This window comes from Emydura macquarii, unplaced genomic scaffold (assembly GCF_026122565.2).
Source record: "Emydura macquarii macquarii isolate MOO-44397 ecotype Brisbane River unplaced genomic scaffold, CSIRO-AGI_Emac_v2 contig_705, whole genome shotgun sequence".
Taxonomy (NCBI): domain Eukaryota; kingdom Metazoa; phylum Chordata; order Testudines; family Chelidae; genus Emydura; species Emydura macquarii.
The window spans coordinates 10,798,396-10,822,699 of NW_027130842.1; the positions used below are offsets into that span (position 1 = coordinate 10,798,396).

The 24,304-nt window shown below is 37.1% G+C and overlaps 1 protein-coding gene across 4 annotated transcripts in view; it reads right to left on the minus strand.

Annotated features, from left to right (window-relative positions):
• Positions 1 to 1,526: 1,526 nt before the first annotated feature.
• Positions 1,527 to 24,304, minus strand: part of LATS1 (large tumor suppressor kinase 1) — a 35,486-nt gene continuing 12,708 nt past the window's right edge. The window contains exons 3-9 of one of the 4 annotated variants that reach the window (XM_067542392.1): positions 22,083 to 22,233; positions 19,168 to 20,699; positions 14,454 to 15,036; positions 13,110 to 13,292; positions 10,969 to 11,075; positions 6,361 to 6,475; positions 1,527 to 2,006 (exon numbers count right to left, since the gene is read on the minus strand). In XM_067542392.1, the coding sequence (XP_067398493.1) occupies positions 1,957 to 2,006; positions 6,361 to 6,475; positions 10,969 to 11,075; positions 13,110 to 13,292; positions 14,454 to 15,036; positions 19,168 to 20,699; positions 22,083 to 22,233 (2,721 nt within the window). In that variant the 3' untranslated portion in view covers positions 1,527 to 1,956. The other 3 variants (XM_067542391.1, XR_010918660.1, XM_067542393.1) reach the window with 3 other exon arrangements.

The following is a 24,304-nucleotide window of genomic DNA, read 5'->3' on the forward strand; positions in this document are numbered from 1 at the left end:
CATATTTTGATTTTGCTTGAGCTGATTAAGTTTCTAAATCAATGATTTTAGTGCTCAAAATGTGCAGACAGGATCCTATTAAAGTTGAAGCGAGGAGCAACAGTGCTCTGTTCCCTTTAGCAAACCCCTGACCATTTTCCAGTTTCTTTACATGCCAGTTGAAATTATTTTCTTAGAATAAAACATGTAAAAATAATATTTTAAAATTAAATTAATCATTTCAGAGCAGAGCAATTACATTTCTTTCTTTTGCTGGATTGCTTCAGTAAAATATGCAAAGCCAGCAAAAGCACCTCTAAAATTAATGGAACCACTGTGAGAGTTTGCGAATATTATTAATTCCATTTTGTTTTGTATCATTTATGATTGTAAACCTGCATTGTGGAGTAGAACTTCCAGTTTGTGCATGGGCCTACACTGCATCAAGAGCCAGTTTGAACTGATATACGCATAGCCTAAGAAGATGCATAGCAAAGCTGGAGAAAGGAGCGTTCCTCACCTGCAAGAGCTAACCCAGGATGATCCAGCCAGACTCCAAGGACTACTGACTTGCTAATGATGTGTCTTTGGTTTACCTCGCCTACCATGTGAACCAAGAGGTGTTGAGTATGTGAACTAGGGGGTCTCACAATGTGGCTAGGGACCAAGTCAGTATATATGAGGGCTTTTGTCTGGAAGGCGCTGACTATTACTAGCAGCAGGGATGTGCTGCAGGGGAGTCTTCACATACCTTGAACATGGATGGACCTCAGACCCAAACCAGAAAACTGAGATCAGGCTAAGTGAAGATTTGCATTTAGGTATTTGTTTTTTCCATAGATCTGTAAAATTTTTATGGTTCTGAGAGTAAAATGTGTATATGTTTATAAAGTTCCTTTGCAAAGACTGTGTGTTCCTTCTTTTAACTGTTACATGATCCCTGAACAATTAAACTGGCGTGCCTATGAGGGTTGACCTCTGAGTAGAACATGTATAAGCTACTGGGGGGGGGGGTGCTGAAGCACTGGTTCTAGGCTTTAAGTGGCAGGACAACAGGGTCCCATCGCCAAGTGTCAGAAACAGGGTCTGCACCAATACAATGTGCCTGAGTGACCCAAAGATAGGGATAGTGATCAGTCACTACCCAAATCCAAGGAGCTTGCATGTGGGAATCTAAAGGTTGGGTCCAGTACAGCAAACCGGTGACTATCTACTAAGGGGAACTCAGTTGTATTTAACTCAGTTGATAATTCAAAGCTAGTAACAGTTGGTTTCATCCTCTAGGTAATGTAGTCAGTTGTTTCTGAAATCAGATTCACTATAATGGAACTGCAGTTATGAACACTTTGGGAATGGAGGTTATTCATACCTCTGAGCAAAATGTGATGGTTGTTCTTTCAAAAGTTTACAACTGAACATTGACTTAATACAGCTTTGAAACTTTACTATGTAGAAGAAAAAGGCTGCTTTTAAACATCTTAATTTAAATGAAACAAGCAAAAAAACACTTTCCATATCTTCTCAATTTTTTTTAATCTTTCCCTGTATTGTTTAGTTTGTTTAACACAGTATTAGACTTGCTTTTTGTTTTTTATGTATTTTGCTATCAAATTAAAGCTATGAATGTATTCTAAAACTCTGTGCTTATTTTGAGCTCAGTTTAACCTGTCAGTGAAGGATCACTTCCCTTCTGATCACTAGCCACTCATGAACGTCAAAAATATCTGCATATTTTATTTCAAGCCAAAAGATGTCTAAGTCAGGTAGAGGAACTAGCATATAACATACCTCTTTAGTAAAGCATGGATTTTTTTAGATATGCACTTTAAACTGAAGACTATCACAGAAAAAGTCAATGGTCCTATGTTTGGATAGCATTCTGATGGTAGGAATGGTTTTCATAACTTGAGCGCTGCACTTGCTCTAGCTCTTCAAGGAAAGTAATGATCTTTAAAGTTGTTGTCCATGATGTACTGTCTATCTATACAGATTGTGTATCCATTCATTGTCCACTGAATAAGTAGATCCTGAGCAGGGCCATTTTAATCATTTGTTGGGGAAGAGGAGGAAAGAAGAGTGATATAAATTACAATTATTATATTACTTGAGTTATAGAAATTCTAGGACAGAGATCAGAAACTATGTCCAATTATAGCTAACACAGCAACATCACTACCATTAATTGCATGATGATGTATTGGTTCACCAGTTCTGAGCTGCTATGCCATATGCATAGATTTAAGAGAACAGAGGAAGACCAACAACTTTTGAACAATATAACATTTCAATTTGTATTTGATTAGTAGAACCAGAATTTATTTACCATTTATAAGGAAAAAGATTCTGTACTTTATTCTTTATTATCCCAGCAGATATTACACTAGAGAAATTGATTTTTAGAAAGTTGAAACAGATTTATAAAACAGTCATAGGGAATGTCACTGATTACCAACAGCTGTTACATTCAGAAATATGCAAAGATGATTTAGTTATACTGTTGACCAAGGCTGCAATTCCTTCTCTTAACCTACTGTCATTTTATAAAACTGTAGTGTTTGGTTAGCAGAACATTTATCACACAAAAGACATATATACACACGCAATACAATACAAAAGTAAACTTGTAGTGCCTTTTCTCAAAAGCATGTTAAGGCGCTCATAACATTTTCACTATTATGTTGACTGAAATTTATCATCTCTTTGCTTTGGTCGAATTAAAGCAAACAGATTAAATGTCTGATTTTAAATACCAAAGACATTTGGAACTGAGTCTTAAGGTATGTGGGATAACAGCAGCAGCATCTAAGAACCCACCCACTGCATTAGTTAATAGCTAAACAAAATTAAGTCCAAATAAATCATCCCCACTCTCAGCTTTACAATTAGCAACAGCAGAAGATTTTTTTAAGTCAGTCTCAAGATGACTTTCTAGTCATACATTCTATAGATTCTATTAGAAATATAAAGATAGAAAAGATACAGCAAGAGGGCCTGCCCTAGGATAGAATATCATTGAACAATACATCAGAACAGTATTTACAATACTTACATGATTACAGAACATTTTATAAATACAATTTATATGTATACAGGAGGCAAAAAAGACAGTGACTCATTTTAATTCTTTACAAGTGAAAATATTTAAGAAGTCTGAACTAAAACTGTGACTATACAATCTTACAGCTGCTGGTTATAAGCGTCTCTTCTCTGTTGTCAGTATAAACTAGTCTGATCACAGTTCAATCTGAATTTCAATGCCCCAAAAGATTCTAGAGCAAAATTTATGAAGGACTGAAATACCAATACTGTAAATAGTATACACTAAGAGTTCACATCATATCCTGGATCCATGTTTGGAACTACTTCTGTAGTCAAAGGGAGTTCCACACACAGGTGCAGGGCAATATATTGGAGAGTTGAGGCAATACAATTGCTTATGGAGATATCTTCTGTTCTCCCAGAGCAGGACTTAACGCTGTAATGCACTGGGGGATCCAGAAACGAAATACATGTATGGAGTACTGCAGCATCTAGACTGCAAACTTCAGAAATTAGGAGCATCAGAAATTTAATAGTAGATAATAGAAAAACTGAAATACCAGTTTCTCATGATATGGAGCTCTTTTTATATATATCTGTAAGTGTTCCAAAATGGCAAAGCAGTATCTCATATTTCAGTATCCTGCATATTAGCTTAAAATACTCAATTATTTGGTTTAATAAAAATTATTCCTTTTGGATTTAACTTCCTTACATAGAATGGAAGTGTCTTGGAAAGGACATCTTTCTTCAGCTAAACCCATCACTGTTTGGCTAAGACCAGTCAGAAGTCTAGATCCCAATGGACTGGGAAAGGAGAAATATGCTCAGATCATCAATTATTAAAATTGTATTTGTAACTAAGAGTTGACATTGCCTTCTAAGGAAGTTTTACTTATTACATGCCCACAAATAAGGTTCACTTGATTAAATTGGTTTTAACCAATAATATATTACACTTTATTGCAGGACAAGTAAAGAAAATTAAAAATGCCAGTTTTACTGGGACACTTACCAACATAATGAATGAAGATAGTCCTTTAAAAATTATTTACTTTGAAATAAAACTTATTTTTACAAACAAATAGAAAGCTGAAGTATTTATATATTGCATCCATTTTATAATGTTGAAGCTAAACATTAAGGATCTTAGAAATGTTGAGCTAAAATAGCTTTCTTTAAGACAGGCACACAGGACTTGAATTGCCTTTTACTGATTCATTTCCCATTTAGACTATAGAAAAATATCTATCTTTATTATTAAAAGGAATGCATATTTTTACATAAATATCTTTTCACCATGATAGGTACTTCAGAACAGAAAAATAAGTAAATAGCTAAGAAAAAAACAGGACACTCCTCTTTAAATTATTTTAAAAAGGCATTTATCATGATAGCACTATAATGATACTGCACATACTCCTTACACTGCTGTGATACCAGCTCTGAATGTGGTTTCATGATGCTTAGGGAGCAAGAATTCTAATATAATCGCCTGGATGACCAGAGTAAACAAGAGGCACTGAACTTAAAAATGTTAGATTGATATTAGCAGATAGGGGAAGTAGGGAAACTATTGTTGTTTAAAAGTATGTTTAAAACAAACTTTTTAAAAAAAACTTGCATTTCCCTCTTTCCCTCAAAAAAGAGCTGGCTATGGAATGGAGGGGCATTACTCTTTCTTCCCACTTCTGTAACAACTGCTGGTCTTCTGGGTGGGACAGCTGTTCCCCTCTGAGCACTACAAAAGCTTTATTAATTCTGGATCTCCAGGGTGTGATACTAGGACTTCTGCTTAGCTGCTGCTTGATTTCTATGAAACCAGCATTCGGAATCATACAGCACTAGCAGATGCATAAAACACCACAGAGGTAGCTCTGCTTTGAATTAAGCTGTGAATGACAGAACACCAGAAATGTAACAAGGGAAACACAGACAGCTTAACTTGATTGTTCCCAGGCACATGCACAGCAGTGTTTCCCACTATTTAAGGTTTAACACATTAAACTAGTCTTCCCAGCACAAAAGCATCATAAAAGCCATGTTGCATACTCTCAATCCTTCCTTAGAACCAGCTCAAAGACTGGAGCAAGAAATAGAACCATTTTTAAAAACAAATTTTCAATCTATAAATTTTCTGATTGGAGCAGAGTTTGAGACCTTACAGTTTGTCTTCAGTCAAAAAATGAAGTTGCAGCAGATTTCAGGCTATGTTTTCCCTAAAGCTTCATTCCTCCCATCTCTAAGAGTGCCCTAAATCTAGTTATAATTTCAATATAATTTTAAGTTAAATATAAATAAAAACCCTAAGATTTTTTTTAAACCATTTATAGTCACATTAAAACAGAGACTGATGCTTCCTAGTTTCAAAGCTGTGAACTGTGCATTACTGACTGGGAATTACTTACCAAACAGGCTTAATTCGGCTAACAATCTATAAAGGAGCTTGATATTGTGGGAAGCCATGGGACAGCAGCCTTGTATCAGAGAGGTATCAGTTAGTTTTGTAAGTGTACAATAAAATTTATATTTGGTAAAAGCAAGGCAGAACTGTTGTTCAGAAATTCTGGAACAAAGTTTTTTTTTGTTTGTTTGTTTTTTTAAATTATTTAGCATATGTACAAATAGATAACAGGCATCTCCTTTTAAGAAATCACTATTTCCTATAATAAGTACTTAAAGTACAAAAAACTGATCATAAAACTCAGTTCATAATTTATTTTTCCTAACATCAATTTTTTCTAAATTAATGATTAATGCTGGAATAAATTAACATTTTTAAAGGATTTCCCTGCATTTTGGGGAAACAAAATGTACAGAAAGCAAAAATATAGAACTCTGAGATAATGGTAATTTTAATGAAGTGTGCATATATTTACCCAAGCACTCTTATGTTAATTGTTTTATCACAAGGGATTTTTGAAAAATCCCATCTTCAACTTCTTTGCTAAACATAAACTAGATCACGATTTTTAACCGCTTTCCCTGCCTGCTCATCATCATCATCTGATTGCTGCTCCAAGTTTTGTGGATTATTGTATTCATATTCAATGGGTTTTGGATAGTTGTAAGGGTAGCCATTGTCATCAAAAAACCTTCGAAACGTGAATTCATAAAAAGCATGTTCAGGATGTTTCCCATTTTTGTACCACCCATTAAGTGTGTCATTTACATTTCCTTCCTTATCATCATCACTCCATAACTTATCTGGATCAACTGGGTCAAAATTGGATGTGTCTGTAGGATGTGTAATTTTAGGAATATATGAAGCAGTCTGCTGTCGTAGATCACTTGAAAAATCAATAGTTTTAAAAAATGGATGAGCTTTTATTTCATCTGTACCATTCTTGCCTAAGCGATCGTCTGGCCCTCGGCAGAGTTTGATAATTAGGTCAGAAGCCTCTGGAGTCAATTTAGCTTGAGGTGGGATGTGAAGAGCTGTCTGCCAGTTGATAACCTTTACAAAGAAAATGTAAAAAGATCAGAAAATAAAGTTATTTTTCATTTTCTGTTTGTAATTTCTTTTAAAAAAAAACAACAACAAAAAACCCCACAAACCAAGTATGAAATGCACAATAAATCACTTAAAAAAAATTCAACACTGGTGTTCCCCAAAAAAGACAATAGCACATAGCTTCATTTATTTTACCATCATCTCTCTCTTCAGTATTTAGATGATCCTCCTTTACCAGAGCAACTGAGTTGCCCCAAAATCTTTAATGTATTTATCTCTCAACACCCCTGTGAGGAAGGAAAGCACTATTATCCTCATTGTAGACATGGGGAACTGAGGCACAAGATATTTGTTTTCATACAGCCAAATGCAAGGTAGTTCATCTAGGAACAAAGAATGTAGGTCATACTTACAGGACTGAGCGTAGGGTGGGCTATATTTTGGAAAGCAGCATCTCTGAAAGGGTCTTCAGGGTCATGATAGAAGATAACCAATTGAACATGAGCTCCCAGTTCAATGTTGTGATTGAGGGCAAGTCTATACTTAAAACGCTGCATCGGCGCAGCTCTAGAGCTTTAATGAACACACTCTAAGATGACAGAAGAGAGCTCTCCTGTCAGTATAGTTAATCCACCTCCCCGAGAGGTAGTAGCTATGTCGGCAGGAGAAGCTCTCCCGCTGGCATAGTGCTGTCTATGTGGGAAGTTAGGTCGGTATAACTATGTCGCTCAGGGGTGTGGATCCTTTCACATCCCTGAGCGATGTAGTTATACCAATACAGTTCTGTTCTGTAGACATGATCTAAGCAAACTAATGTGATCCTTGGATGCATAAGCAGGGGAATACCGAGAAGTAAGAAGGTGATATTACAACTGTATATGGCATTAGTGAGACTATTACTGGAATATTGTGTCCAGTTCTCACGTACACACTTTAAAGAGGATGCTGATCAATTGGAAAGGGTTCAGAAAAAGAGCAACAAGAATGATTAAAAGTTTAGAAAACCCATCCTCAGTAAAATCTATTTACTTTATCCAAGAGAAAATTAGAAGGTGGTTTGACCACAGTCTGTAAGTACCTACATGAGGAGAAGACTATGATAGTGTAGAGCTCTTTAATCTAGCAGAAAAAGGCATTAGAAGATCCAAGGTGTGGAAGCTGAAGCTAGACAAGTTCAACTAAAAATAAGAAGCAAAGTTTTAACAATGAGGGTAATTAACAAATGGAACAATTTACCTAAGAATATGGTGGATTTTCTGCCCTTGAAGTCTATAAATCAAAATTGGACATCTTTCTAAAAGATATGCCGCAGTTCAAACAGAAGTTATGGGCTTTATGCAGGAATTACTGGGTGAAATTCCATGGCCTGTTATACCTACCATAGCTACAATGCTTACAGATAATTGTCAATGCCAGTGGTCACATTAGATTATTATTATAATGATCCCTTCTAGTCTTAAAAATCTATGAATGTATTTTCCTCCAGGAAGCATGAGACAGAATGAAGAAAGACCACGAGATTTTATAGGGTAATATCTGGCTAAACTTTCTAATGTCATCTAATATTCTCTTTTGTAACTAAGATTTCTAAGAGTTTCACCAGGGCCTATAAATAGAACTATGAACAACATGTATTACATTCTAAATCTTCTCTTACCAATGTTTTCTCTAATGCACTTCAAAATAAATATATAATTTGTTTTAGTCACTCTGGATTGAATCTAGTAGTGCTATGTGACTGTTACTGTTCTTGAGGAATATGCTCTTTACTTGTCTTAAATTCTGGAAGCAGGTAAGAGAAAAAGATAACTATCTTTGAGGTGTTGAGGTGCACTAGGCCTTTGGGTCCTCTGCTGGAGGTCTCACTACTCTGCTATACGTTGCCCCAGGAAGCAGCAAGGTGGGAGGAAAAGAGCAACAAAGATGGGTCCTTCCAGGCCTACCTAGAGACCCCTCTCTGGAGCAGTCATCCTGAAAGCTAGCAACATCAGGGCCTCCAAGGGCTAGTGACAGCCAATCAGAGCTCAGCAAGCATAGACAAAGGAGCTGCAAGGCCTTAGCAATTCAGTTTGCCCTAACATCATGCTTTGGGAAAATCATGGTAAAAAGTATACACAAAACTAGGGGAATACTTGGAAAAAAAATGATAACAGTACTAAGTGGTTTCAGAAAAGAAAGATGCATGGTTGACCATATACATAGAAATGAAGATACAAGAAAACATAAGGACAGAGAACTTTATGGTATCAATCTTTCTGGACGTTGAAAAAACATATGACTTGTTATGGAGGGATGGCCTCCAATATAAATTAGCCAAAATTGAAATAAAAAGGAGAATGTTTTGGTGGCTACTGGACTTTTCAAGTGATGGAACTATACAAGTCAAAGTGGGAACAGCTTTATCAAAAACTTACAAGCTTACAAATGGAACTTCACAAGGGACTATTATCAGTATTATATACTTTGTTTTCCATTATGATAAATAATTTCCCAGAAATTATGTGAATAGGTATTTCCCTTTTTGCAGACAACTGTGTTTATGGGCTAAGTATAAAGACTAAAAGTAGCCATGGAAGAGAAGCAGCAATTAACTGAATCAAGCAGTATGTGGCTGCTGTTTATAGGGTCCCTGGGTTGGAACCCAGAGTGTGTGGGTTTGACGGAATACACTCATGTTCACACCCTACACACTACTGTAATAATCTTTGTACAAGGTATGCCTTGTAAGGTATAATTTTAAAACTCATAATTCGCTGATCAGTACTATCCTGATAAAATGTGTGTGGTAACATTGCATGTGAAATTACAAGATTCTCCTGTATAATGTTAACACAGGTTCCAAAACCCACAGCCGTACTCAGGCAGAAGTTAGGTCTGTCCTAAACAAAGGAATGTGTGCTTGCCTTAGTTTGCATTTGAGCAGTAAATAGAGTAATCAAGCAGGAAGGGGAAAAAAAGGAAGTTAGAACAGGTGAAAAAAATAGGGACTATCCTTCCACATTGACTCTGTCTCCTGGTTCTCAGCTGGAAACGTATTTCAAGAGGGGCACTAAAACTACAAAAAGGAGGGACAAATACCCAAGGGACCCCTCTCTCTATCCCTGCCCACCTCATTCTCTGCAACTGAGAAGATAAAGTCAACAGCTGTTGGACTCTGGGGGAGGGGTCCTGACCTAAAGAGCTTGGTTAGTAACCTTGCCGGAAATATGTGGTGAGAAAGTTTGCTTTGCAACTAAGATAGTTTCTTAAGTACGTAACACTAAGAGACTTATCTTTATTCTTCTTGTAACCATTTCTGACATTTATGCCTCATTACTTATATTCCCTTAAAATCTCTTCGTACTTAATAAACTTGTTTTAGTGCTTTATCTAATCTAATGTGTTTAATTTGAAGTGTCTGGGTAACTATTTAAAGTAGTAAAATAGCATATTATTCCCTTAATGGAATAATAGATGCAATATATTTGTACTGTCCAAGAGAGACTTGGGCAGTACAGGACATACATTTCTGGGGGAAGATCCAGAACTGAGGGTGTGTTGGGGTCACCCTGCAATATAACCAAGGCAGGTAGGAGCCAGGATGTAGCTGGCAGGCTGCAGTTACACACAGACACTCATGGTGTGGCTTGCATGCTGGAAAGCTGTCTGTGAGAGGCCCAGGTGGGACATATTTCAGCAAGGCATCATAAGGCACCCAAGGTTGCAGGGCAGAGGTGATTGTGCTCCAGAGTCACAGCGGGCCCAGATTCCCCTTCTGGCCCCAGGTAAAGTTGTGTAAATCCCAAAAAGGGTACAAGGCTTATTGGGAACCTGAACAAAAGGCCAAATTTAAAGAGCCCAGAGCTGGAGATGAAGACTCTAGTAAGGGCAAATAGACTGTTTAGTTATTGGACTCTTAAATAAAAGTTAAAGGGTTCATTTGAACTTTGTAACTTGGCTGAAGGGAGTAGACACTGAAGACCCGTCAAGGTTGGCTGGCAGCCTGCAAGGGATGCTAAGGGTAAGAAAAGGACTGTGCTACTAAACCCAGACACTAGGAGGTGTTCAAGAGGGGAATGCTCCTTTACACTATTAAATAGCTTGTCTGACGAAAAGGATGATGGGCCAACACACATACACACGCCCCTTGTCATTGCACTGTTCGAGAGAAGAATGGTACTGAGAAGGTCACAGTGTAAGATGACAAAAATGGTTAGCTCTGGACAAAGCATGACCAAATGACAAGCTAGGATTATTATGCAAAATTAAACAAATCAGATCTTACAATATTCAGCCTCACTAAAAGAGACCCTTTGGTTTAGAAATACGGTTAGTTTATCACCTAGTTGGGCATAGCGCTTATTCATTTAAACATCTCCTCTCACTTTATATAATTAGAAAGGATTGCACAAATTCTGATGCTGCTTTTCCAGCATGGTAATGCTTATAGGATTATACATATTACTACTTTTGCACATTACTATTACATAATATTAATACCTGATTTTCTTAATTACCTTCATTTGTGTTTCCAATGGTGTTTGTGCCAAGAAAGGAGGCTGCCCTACTAACATTTCAAAGAGAATTACTCCAACACTCCACCAGTCGCACAGTTGTGTATATCCTGAAACAAAAGCAAACTATAAAAATGGAACTAGTACTTTGGTTACTTAGATTTACGGTTAAATGGGTAACCAATGTATCAAGTTACAATTATTTATTGCATCATCTTCCAGATTAAAAATCATCATTTAATATTTACTTTTGGCCCAAAAAAGCATAAGAACTACCATACTGGGTCAGACCAATGGTCCATCCAACCCAGCATCCTGTCTTCTGACAGTGGCCAGTGCAGATGCTTCAGAGGGAATGAACAGAACAGGACAATTATCAAATGATTTATCCAGTGTTGTCCAGACCTAGCTTGTGGCAGTCAGAGGCTTAGGGAAACCCTCCCAGAGCATGGGGTTGCATCCCTGACGATCTTGGCTAATCATCATTAACAGACCTATTCTCCACAAATTTATCTAATTCTTTTTCTGAACCCAGTTACACTTTTGGCCTTCATAACATCCCCGGCAACAAGTTCTACAGGATGACTCTGTGCTGTGTGAAGAAGTACTTCCTTTTGTTTGTTTTAAACCTGCTGCCATTAAATTCATTGGGTGACCCCTGGTTCCAGTGTGATGTGAAGGGGTAAACAACGCTTCCTTCCTCACTTTCTCCACACCATTCATGATTTTATAGATTGTTATCATATCCCACTTAGTCGTCTCTTTTCTAAGATGAACAGTCTTTTTAATCTCTCCTCATATGGAACCTGTTCTATACCCTCCTGATGACGTTGTTGCCCTTCTCCATACTTTTTCAAATTCTCTTTTTTTTTTTATTTATAAAGAGGCATTATGATATACTTTGTCTTATTATCTATTCCTTTCCTAATGATTCCTACCATTTTGTTAACTTTTTTGACTACCACAGCACATTGAGCAGATGTTTTCAGGGCACTATCCATAATGACCCAAGATCTCGAGTGGTAACAGATAATTTAGACCCCATCATTTTGTATGTACAGTTGAGATTTGTTTTCCAATGTGCATTACTTTGCATTTATCAACACTGAATTCCACCTGCCATTATGTTGTCCAATCACCTAATATTGTGAGAACCCTTTGTAAATCTTCACAGTCAGCTTTACATTGACCTATCTTGAGCAATTCTGAATCCTCTGCAAACTTTGCCACCTTACTGTTTATCCTTTTTTCCAGATCACTTATGAATATGTTGAATAGCACTGGTCCCAGTACAGATCCTTGGGAGATCCTGCTATTTACCTCTTGCCTTTGTGAAAAGAGACCATTTATTCCCACCCTCTGTTTCCTAACTTTTAACTATTTACTAATATGTGAGAAGTTCTTCCCTCTCATTCCAAGACTGCTTACTTTGCTTTAGAGCCTATGGTGAGGAACCTTCCAAGGCTTTCTGAAAGTCAAGTATACTATATCCACTGGATCACCATTGGCCACATGCTTGTGGACACCCTCAAAGAATTCTAATAAATTAGTGAGGCATGATTTCCCTTATCAAAAGGCATGCTGACTTTCCCCATAACATATTGTGTTCACCTACGTGTCTGATAATTCTTTTCTTTACTACAGTTTCAACCAATTTGCCTGGTACTGAAGTTAGAATTATTGGCCTGTAATTGCCAGAATCGCCTCTGGAGCCTTTTTTTTTTAAATTGGCCTTACATTAGCTATCCTCCAGGCATCTGGTACAGAGGCTGTGTTAAGTGAAAAGTTACATTTCACAATTAGTAGTTCTGCAACTTCATATCTGAGTTCTTTCTGGACTCTTGGGTGAATACCATCTTGTCCCGCTGACTTATTACTGTTTAATTTATCAAGCTGTTCCAAAACCACCTCTTATTGACACTATAATCTGGGACAGTTCCTCAGATTTGTCACCTAAAACGAATGGCTCAGGTGTGAGAATCTCTCTCACATCCTCTGCAGTGAAGACTGATGCAAAGAATTTACTTAGCTTATCAGCTACTGACTCCATTATTAATTAATTTGAACAAGTGCTGGTCTTCAGAAAGGGTGAAAGCCTTCAGACATCAGTCATTTTGCAAAGGGATTGAACTAAAAAGCTTTACCTGTTCGTAACAGTACTTCTGGTGCAATATAATTAGGAGTGCCGACAAGTGAATGTGCCAGACAGCGTTGATGCTGACGCGCTGCCCTACGCTCAAGTGGCTTAAGCCTGTCTCCACATCTGCAGTTTGCTGGATCACCCCATTCATTACTGAAATCCATGCTGTCTTGACGTGAATGGTCACCTACAACATAAAAATGAAGGTGCTGATATTGTGGATTTTTACCTTGGTGCTCAACTAAGCCCAGTTTCTCTCCAAATTCTTTCACGTTCCTCTTTTAGGAAGAACACTCTCTAGTCTAATGAATTCAAGTACTTCAAAATAAAAATTATTAAAAGTGGACTTGTAAAGAACTTAGAATAGTGGGCTTGTGTGCTTTTTTGCATAGCATGTAAAGAATTCTTGAAAGTTGAGTTGTTTTCTTTTGTTTGTTTTTAAATTGATTTTTTTGCCTAACAAATATTAGAAAATGTCAGTTCTGATCTTCCCTAGTTTTGCTACTGGACTTATTGGAGGTATAGGATGTATACTGTTCTCTCTCTCAGCTGAAGTGAAAGAGTGCCATTTCCAAAGTATCAATCACCGAAGTCAAATAGGTGTTAAATTTTTTTTTTTTTAAAAGTCTGATTAAAAATCTTACCTATCACAATTGTTCAACTTTCATTCTCATGTCATCCCTCTTGCTACTTCTCCAATCACCATAAACTATAGCAGGCTAAAGAGGCACTGAATTTCTAGTGTAAAAACAAGCCAAAAGAGTGGGTTTTGAAAAATCTATTGAAGGAAAATAAAGCACAAGCCCATTTTCATTTAATTCTTTGCAGGTTACCTATAGGAAAAATTACTGTAAAACAAGGAAGGTTGTGGAATCCAGATACTGCCACTCACAAAACAAAATTATCTTTTGCTATAAGCTTCCCAAAACTACCTTGTAGGCATTAAATAAGCTTAAATCTTTAAAAAAAAAAAAAAAAAAAAAAAGAGGCTTAATTAGAAACTTCCATATAACTGCAGAAGAGGGATGAATACTATAGATCTTGGGTAAAATTTTCAAAAGCATCTATATGACTTAGGCTTCTAAGTCCCATTTTCAATCTGGTCTACACACAGGTTTTGTACTGATATAAATATTTCATTTAGAAGTGATTTTTTTTTCACCAAAATAGATTTAACAGTACTACTCCAAATGTGCACACAGTTATAGTGGTTTAGCTTATTCCCTTTCCCTTATGGGTATTAAATTCTAACTTTGTTCATGTCATGCTCATCTTTCTACTCATGCTTATTATTCATGAATTAGCATGGAATGCTACATCAGTTCAGGTAACAAAAACAGCTTCTTACCACTTTGATAGTATTTGGAATCATGTGTCCATCGAAAACCAGTACAAAGCCCAAAATCAGTCAGTTTAATATGACCATCACGATCAATCAAAATGTTATCAGGTTTGATGTCTCTGTGAATGAAGCCCATCTTGTGAACGCTTTCAACTGCGCAGGTCAGTTCTGCTATATAGAACCGTGCCAGATTTTCTGGGAAGACACCCATTCTAATTAACAGGCTCATCATATCACCTCCTGGAATGTAATCCATTACAAAGTACAAATTGTCCTTATCTTGGAACGAATAGTACAGGCGAACCACCCACTCATTGTCAGCTTCTGCAAGGATATCCCGCTCAGCTTTAACATGAGCAACTTGGTTCCGAAGCAGCACATCTTTCTTCCGCAGGGTTTTTGTTGCATATAAAGCATTAGTGTCCACTTTCCTCGCTAAGCAGACTTCTCCAAATGCCCCAATCCCAAGAGTCTTAATTTTTACAAACATTGATTTGTCCATTTTAGCCCTTTTGAGACGAATGTAGTTAGACTCCTTCTGGCATAGCATTTTTCTCATTTGATCCTGGGCATCTTGGGACAACCCAACCTATGTAACAAAGTTAAATTTGACAAGTGAAAAACACTTTTCTCTTTACGGTGATCATCATACATTCAGGAGGCTCAGGCACAGGAAAGTAAAAACTTAAATGTAAAATGAGTAATACTTCAAGTTGTTTCCCTCAAACACATTAGGATTCTATAAAAACACTTAAGATTGAAACAAAAAGCAATCCCCATAAAATGTGCAACCTAAGGGATGGTTATAACAACAAAATGCACAAGGTACCATGCACCACCAAGCTCTTAGTTAGGGGAGCCGTTTTTGGGGAAGGAATAGGATGGGAGAAAAAGAAAACCTGGTGGTGGTTGCCTTCCATGCCTCTATAGAGGAGACAGGATTGTGGGGTAGGAGAGAGGCCACTGATAACCAACCCACTCTTCTTCATAGAGATGTTCCCTCATGGGAGTATTCCCTTACATATTAACAACTGTACAGATTTGTCCATGACTTTGCATACTCTACTTTTACTTGATTCTCTGCATTAATGGAGTCATTACTTGCTTGATTCCTGACACAATTAACTGAATGTATTACTCTGTAGATTTTCCAGCTAATTAGTTATCCACTGTTTGATCACTGATTCTTTGCATACTTAATTGTTGTTACATAACTATTTCCATTTCACTCTCTTATTTAAAGGTGTCCTTCAAGACTTCTGCCCCTTTTTTGCTTCTTATGACACACTGAAAGGTGGTTCTGCTTGTGTTTTTACATTAAAAATTTAAGTCTTCTCTATCCTGGAAGACACTATAGTGATTGGAGAACTAATGAAATTATCAGCTAACAGAAGCCAAGATAGTAGAAGTTGAGCAACTGAGAGATTTTCAGTCAGTCTGCTTAATACTCTTGCTTTTGTTTTAAAAAATAAGATCAACTATCCAAATGGCATATAACCAGACTGTAGCAGATTTCTTAAAGGCATCACAGAAAAAGTAGATTTCAAGGAGAGATTTTAAAATCTGATTTTGTGTCTGTCCATACAACAAAAAAAATTTGGTACAGTCCTCACTATCTTCAATCTTGACTACTGCAGCATCCTCCTCTGTGGCGTTTGGACATCCACTATAATCCCCTTTGCTCCATCAAAATGCTGCCAAGATTATATTCTTTATCCATCAGTCAGACCATTCCATTCCCTCTAATCTCACTGTACTAGCTCTCCCTCCTCTATGGTATAAAATTTAAGTGTTTTGCCCTTATATTTAAGAACCTGCAAGCCTGTGCCCCCTACTAGCCTTATCTCTTCATGTTGCTTCCCAACCCCTTTGCTCCTTCAAAAATGTCAGCATCAATAGTATCTTATTTGTCTTTTCACCAAAAAGATGTACACACTTTCCTTCATGCCATCTCACATTGCACCTCAGACATCCTTCCTGAGCTGATCTACAAAGTTCCCTCCTTCTCCTTATTAAAATTGCTCCTTAGGACCCACTTCTATGATTGCTACAAGAAATTAACCAAGAAATCTATTAATTTTAAATACACTCACACACAAATACTCCATTCTCTTTACTCCATGGCATGCAATAGTCCTTGCTGAATAGTCATGTGATCTCATTGACATTACCTCTATTTTCCTTTCCTATGGTCTTGTTACTCCCTATATCATGACTAATTTTTTTTTTTTCATGTTCTTCAGGGCAGAAATGTTTTTTGTAATTCTGGGAGGTGCCTGGCAGCACTTTTGGCACCATTAGATATAATAAAATAGAAAAGTGCATACTTCCAAAATACTTTACTACTCCACCTGTGAGACAGCTGCTCCATGCCCAAAAAACCCAGTTCTCTCCAAATAAGCACCTTCCTTTAAACACCTGCCCTCCCATCGGGGAATACACACTCACTGAAACATTCTGGTGGCCCTTTTCCCTCAACTTCCTGCAGAAGGAGAGAAAAGAGGAAATCCACTCCTGGTTTACTCTTTTAACCCTCCTGCAAATAAAGATGAAAAAGTGCTAGAGGAGATAAATGGCCATCAAGTTTCACTTCTTTTCCTCCTACTTAGCATGTAAGGTAAGTTGGCCTATTCCTGTCAATTTCTCCCCCATTGCATACTGAACGGATCAACTTCACCATGACACCCCAATTTTCACCATCCAACCCCAAATAAAGACCCTCCTTTTGACTCAAACACATTTTATGTGAGTTGAACACAATTACCATAAAAATATATTTGGTGTAAATAAGAAAAATAAAAATTTGATTTTAATTGACTATGTTAAGCATGAAGGGGGGAAAAATCAATATTAAGAAGAAAGAAGTGTCAACATAAGTAATTGTGCTTACATCATTGCAGAGCACACTCAATAAAATGCTCCAAATAAGAAAGGAAAGTGAGGTTTGCAAATCAAAATTAGTTATGATCTTGCACGAGTACCCAAATGTAATTTTAAAAAAAATACATCAACCACATGCTTTAGTTTTGATGCAGGTATACACATGCAGAGTCCTTTGGAAAGGGTTCATGCTATTCTTAATACAATACTGTTGCTCCAAAGTCTTACTTGACCACATAGTAATGGAGGCTAGAGAGGTCAGCAAAGCTTCCAACACCATAAGAGTTTAAATCAGCTGTTAGTGAAAGTGAAAAGGAAAAAGAAGACTAAGAATAAACATCTAGAGAGACTTCTAGGAAGAAGTATTATCTGCTTACTTATGTTGTGATTAAGTAGATACTTCCATAACAGTACAGTTCAAAGCAAGAATTTCATAAACAGCAAGAGAATATGGAGTTAGAAATGATGGTTCAGTCAAGCCCCCCTCCCCCCCCAAGAAATCTTTCACAGATTCAGTCGAAGGTATCAACCTTAAAAAAAAAATTTTTTTTTACTTCTGTCACCTACTATTATTCCAAGACAAACTAATATTATAACTAAAACCCAAGATCATAGCTAAAATCCCTCTCTGCATTTTCTTGTTTTAATATGGATATTTCTCAGTGCTTTCTATGCAGTCAGTTTCCCTGTTTTCCCTGTTGTGAGGGTTTTACATAGCTTTACATAGCAACATGGAAGACAAAAATATTTTAGTATAAAATGTGACTGTAAAAACACAAATTGGCCAGGGTCATAAGGTACATCATTTAAAGCCAGTTTTTACACTAAAAGGTGTCCTCATTTTAAACTTCAACTAATAGAAATGTACTCGTGGGTTTAGGCCAGTGCCTCCATCTACAGCAATGAGGGAGTATAGGCTTTACAAACTGTGGCATTTTGGTTGCTTGATGCAGTGTTTTAAAATGAAGGTTAAAGTGACTTTTAAATTCTCTAGCCAAGGTTCAGTTAATATACTAGGGTGACCCAATGTGCACACAGAACTTTCACTGATATTAGTAGGATTTTTGCACAGGACGAAAGGCACATGGAACAGAGGATCAAACCCTTAGTATATTTAGTGAAAGCTGACTAGAATATTTAAAAGTATAATTCATTCTCTACTGTCACATACCTTACTTGGATAGAAATAATCCATAGCTCAGCAAACAGACCATGTCTCTTTTTGTTCTATAATATGCCTTTTAAACTCTTTTGAATGTTGAATAATATAAAGTATGTTTTTAGAATGAAATTTCCTGGACAAATACCATACATAATGGTATCAAACTAGTGAAAGTGAAGGGAGTAATCATTTTTTGTGGCTCTATATGGAGACTGTAACCAGTCCTATCACTGCTTCTTCCTAAATTGCATCTACTTATATCTTTAATACTTAACTGTGACAATCATAACAAATAGGTTTCTCCAAATTAGCATTGATGTCCATGATAAAAACCCAGGAGTCATGCAGCTACGCCCAATGCAAGCTTAAATAATTTAATTCAGTCTTTCCATAAATGACTCCGATTATTAGCATTTAGAATATAAAATAAGATTTTTGGTTTGGATTAATTTAAAACCTTTCTAAAGAGAGGAACAGGATTACCTAAACAAATATTGAAAGGTTGGCTGCTTCTTAAACATGGACAAACTAAAAATGAACGTCAAAGCCAAAAGATACTAAAACTGCACACAAAATGGCAGCATAAACCAGGAAACCGCAGAGATGCAGTTTTAAAAAAAGTGTATATCAAAAGATAGAGTAGTTCCATTCAAATATTAAAGAAAATAAAGATTTTACCCGCATCATTTCATTCTCTAGTTGTTTCTTACGATGCAATCGTTGCTGATGAGACTTGAGTATGTTTTCCACATGTTGTTCCATGAAGAATTTAAAGGCCTGAGGAGAATAGCTCTGAATTCGAGACTCCCTTCGCTCTTCATCTCTCTTGTTTTTCCTAACAGGAACAGGCGAGGTTGTTATTTGTTTCTTTTCTTTATCTGTCCCATCAACACATTCATTATTCTTTTCACTCTCTTCTTCCTTAGGTGAACTGGGCTGATCTTCTTTGTTAGGTTTGGTTCCTGTCTCGTATGGATTGACAGATGGATTCTGGTGTAGCAAGTGTTTTGGGTAAGGTGGTGGAGGACCTTGGTAATTTGGAACTTCTGCAACAGGTGACATAACTACCATATTTGTAGATGGACTCTCAGAGAAAGGGACTGGCTGGACAGCTTGCATTGGCTGCGGCATCCAAGAAGGGTGAGTTGGTGCTAAGGCAGTCTGTAGCTCTGGTTTTAATACTCGCATACTTTTTACTGGCTGCTGAATGGGAGCTGGTGTTATAGCTGTTACTGTGCTGGCTGAAGGCTGAGAACTGCTAGAGTGACTCTGTCTATTTCCATGAGGGTTATTGAAAGAATTTGATCTTACTGGAATGTTGGGTTGCCATGTAGGGATTTCAAGTCCACTGCCAGGTGGTGATTGGGGCTGAGCAGATGAAGGTTGTGACCAGGACGCAGGTATTCCAGGTAGATTTATATTGAAAAGTTCCATGTTGTGACTGTTTCTATTTGGCACCATCACGGACTGAGGAATGTTTCCGTTGGTGTATGCTGAAGGAGGAACAGATCCTCCTGCTTGCATCTGCAAAGCTGTAGGACTTTGCCTGTTAGTTGGAGATATTGGGTATGGAGGGGGTGGTTGACGACTGACTGAGTTTCCAGATATAACATTCTGATGAACCATGAAGTCTGTCTGACAATTGCCATTTTGTATTCCAGCTCTTCCTGATGGAAAATTAAACTTGCTATTGGCAGAACTCTGCATGATTATTGGTTGCCTGCCAAGTGGAACAGAATTAATGCCTCTTTGTCCCTGCGTAGAAGAACTTATGGGTGACGGATTCATTGGTGGGGGCGGATAGCCATCCTGCCACGCTCCTGGTGGTACTGGAGAAATGCGAGAGATCATATATTCCATGCTTCCAGAATAACGTTTTGTTTGAGCATTTGGTTCCCAAGAGGGAGGTGGAGGAGTTGTTCCTCTTGGTGGAGGAGTCTGCCCTCTCGGAGGTGGAGGAGGGGGAGTAACACTCCTTACTTGTGGTGGAGGTGGTGGATTCACTCTTTGTCCATTGCCAGGATGAGCCTGAGCAAATGCCGTTAATCCAGAACCAGATAAGGGCCTTCCTACATCTGACTGAGAACTTGGACTCTCTGAACGATAAGCTACACTATCTCCCAACGGAGGGCCATGTCTCTGAGGTACCAAGGACTCTTTAGAACCTTTCCAGCTCTGTTTGCGGTTAATTGATTGCTGCACACTACCTGCTTTAAAAAAAGAAAAGAAAAAAAACCCACAACATTTTATATTTGTGAAACAAACTCTACTTATGGCTTGTAATATTTTATTACTATTCTAACTCAGTTACTTTTCCTTTTTGCAAGTTATCTTGCTGCTATGAAGTAGATAAGAAGTTTTAATGTAAGCCACATGAGGGTTTATTTGCAACTAATTAGAAAGGAAGGAATAAAACTCTCTTTAGCAAGGAAAAGCTGAGCAAAGAAAAAATGTATTGTCCTACATTTTACATAACATAGATATTATCAATGTTAAATCAAATCAATTTTATAAAGTGACAACTCAGTTATGTACTTGAGAGGTCCATAACCTTTGAGTGAGTTAGTCAGCTGAAAGATTGCTCGGATGTGTAAACCTGTAAACAGGCACACTAAATTAAAAAGATCATGCACGTAACACAGTTTTATCTCAGTTTATTACATTCCTTGTATGCAAAGTTCTGTTCATCAACAGGTTGTTTTAAATTAGTGTGAAAGAAACTATATGTTTGTAAGCGTAATGACTGCATGCATGCAAAATTTACAATAACAATCTCCCATTGTATTCTGAAAATTTAAGTCCTTTAAAAATTACATAGCAATCTTTTATTGGAGGTACCAGAAAGTAACTACGAGATAGATTCATACTGTGTCACATGAACAGGGCATCTTTGTAAGACAGTTGTGTACCCTTCATTTTTTTGCATTGCCATTAAGTGAGGTATGTGTAAAACTACTTTGCATTTAATTTTGAAAGATTTCATTTATTATTTTCAATGCTGCAAATCAACATTTTTCAATAGTGAAAAATGGGTAAATTGTGATAAATTATGCAAGTTAAGAATGAAAATCATGGCTAAATACCAGTATCCCACCAAAAGCTTTGTACAAATTCTAGTTAACTTGATTTTACAGGTTGAAAGATAGTGGATTGAAAATGAAAGACCTGTCGTACTTTGCTAGTGTTGTTTACTATGTTATGTTCTTGTACATAAATTAACAGTTTATCTGCAATTGCGCAGAAATTAAATGATATGACCCCAAATTAAAGAATTGTATGGAAAGTATTCAACACAGAAAACGAACACCAAAATTAGAGGTCTGAATGTGATTACTTGGGTGTGTGATGTTGAAAACATAAGCTAAAAACTTGTCAGAAACTTACGTCAAGCACTGACATTTTAAAATGGATTGTACATAAATTATACTAAAAATGGCACCATTTTCAAGAAAAATGGTATCTCAATCACCTATTTAACTGTTATCGTTTATGCTCCACTTCCCTTCCATCCCCCAGTTGTGAGTGCATTATTGGAAATGTTAAGCTAATTTATGATTTCTTCCTATAAGAAAATATATACTGGATACACATACCTGGGGGTTTCATGCTTGCGTTAACAGGTCTGGCTGCTGCTGCAGCCATCTGCTCCCGACGAGGATCTTGGTAGCTCATTTTACTAATGAATTCAATTGCTGCTTCTATACTACGGCTGTTAGTTTGCCTAAGAGCACGTACAACCATATCCTAAAAGGGAAAATGAAGTTAAAGAGATTTTATTTTATTTTTAAAATTAACAGAAGGAAAATAATCAAAAAGCACCAACAGTTGAGATTTTCAAAGCACTGGAGGGGGATTTAGCCACATATTTTCCATTAATTTTAATAGCTAAATTAAATGGATAAATTTCACTGACAGATTTGTAAAATCTCAAAGCACCTCCCTGCGTCAGAAAACCACAGTTACATCACACACCGCCAAGATGCTCAGAAAAACAGTTAACTTGTTAAAGAGTCTCATTTTAATGTATCTACTATGCTGTTTGAACCTTAGAATTACTGTTATAATTTCTTTCTGTGCCTGTATATTATGGAAAGGTAGTAACCTCAACACAATTAAAGTTGCAACCAGCTTCCAATATGGAGTCTCTATTCTTAGCCCTTAATGAATCTTTTAAAACTGCTAAAAGTTGTTTGGCTGAAAATCAACTTATTTATTGTGAAGGCAAAGGAGATATTGAATTACAGGTCACAAAAATTACTTGGATTTGAAATTCTGAATTTTGCCCAGTGCTTATCTTCCTTTAACTCAAAATGGCTTTTTAGTTTACTTCAGCATTAATTATGAATCTCCTCAGACACTAATGCACTGACTACACTGGAAGAAAATAGGCTGACTTCAGATAACATTAAAAGCCGTTGACAAGGTTCCTCATTAAAGGCTCTTAAGCAAAGTAAGCAGTCATGGGATAAGAGAGCAGGTCGTCTCACGGTTCAGTAACTGGTTAAAAGACAAGAAACAAAGAGAAGGAATAAAAGGTCAGTTTTCAGAATGGAGAAAGGTAAACAGTGGTTTCCCCCAGGGATCTGTACTGGGACCAGTGCTGTTCAACAGATTCGTAAATTATATGGAAACAGAGATAAACAGTGAGGCAGCAAAATTTGCAGATGATACAAAATTACTCAAGATAGTTAAGTCCAAAGCAGACTGCGAAGAGTTACAAAGGGATCTCACAAAACTGGGTGATTAGGCAACAAAATGGCAGATGACATTCAGTGTTGATAAAAGCAAAGTAATGCACATTAGAAAACACAATCCCAACTATACATACAAAATGATGGAATCTAAATTAGCTGTTGCCACTCAAGAAAGATCTTGAGTCATTGCGGAAAGTTCTCTGAAAACATCTGATCAAGGCACAGTGGCAGTCAAAAAAGTTAAGAGAATGTTAGGAACTATTAGAAAAGGGATAGACAATAAGACAGAAAATGTAATGCTACTATATAAATTCATGGTACGCCCACACTTTGAATACTTGCATGCAGTTCTGGTCGCCCCATCTCAAAAGAAAGCTATATGAGAATTGGAGAAGGTACTGAGAAGGGCAACAAAAATTAATAAGGGTATGTAACAACTTTAATATGAGGAGATATTAAAGAGAGGAGGCCTTTCCGGCTTGGAAAAGAGACAGCTAAAGGGGGATATGATAGGGGTCTATAAAATCATAAATGGTGTGGAAAAAAACAGGGGTCACCCAATGAAATTAATAGGCAGCAGGTTTAAGACAAACAAAAGGAAGTACTTTTTTATACAGCACAGTCAACCTGTGGAACTCATTTCCAGGGGATGCTGTGAATCCAAAACTATAACAGAGTTAAAAAAAGAATTAAGTACACTCATGGAGGATAGGTCCATCAATGGTTATTAGCCAAGATGGTCAGGGATGCAACTGCATGCTCTGGGTATCTCTAGCCTCTGACTGCCAGAAGCTGGGAGTGGTTGCTAATTTGATAAATGTCTGTTCTGTTCATTCTCTCTGGAGCGCCTGGCATTGGCCACTGTCAGAGGACAGGATATTGGGCTAAAGGGACAGCATCAGGCATTATGATGGGATTTTTAAATAGGACTAAGAGTTAGGCACCCAAATCCCACTAAAATTCAGTTGGAATCGAGTGCCTAACTCTCCTAGACTCATTTAAAAATCTTTATCTATATGATTGATCATGTTGCCTTCTACTGACTGGTTGTAGCTTTTGAGAACAAAAAGAAGCATAAGGGTTCTTCAATGGGTGACAAGTAAGAAATTTTCCTGTAGCTC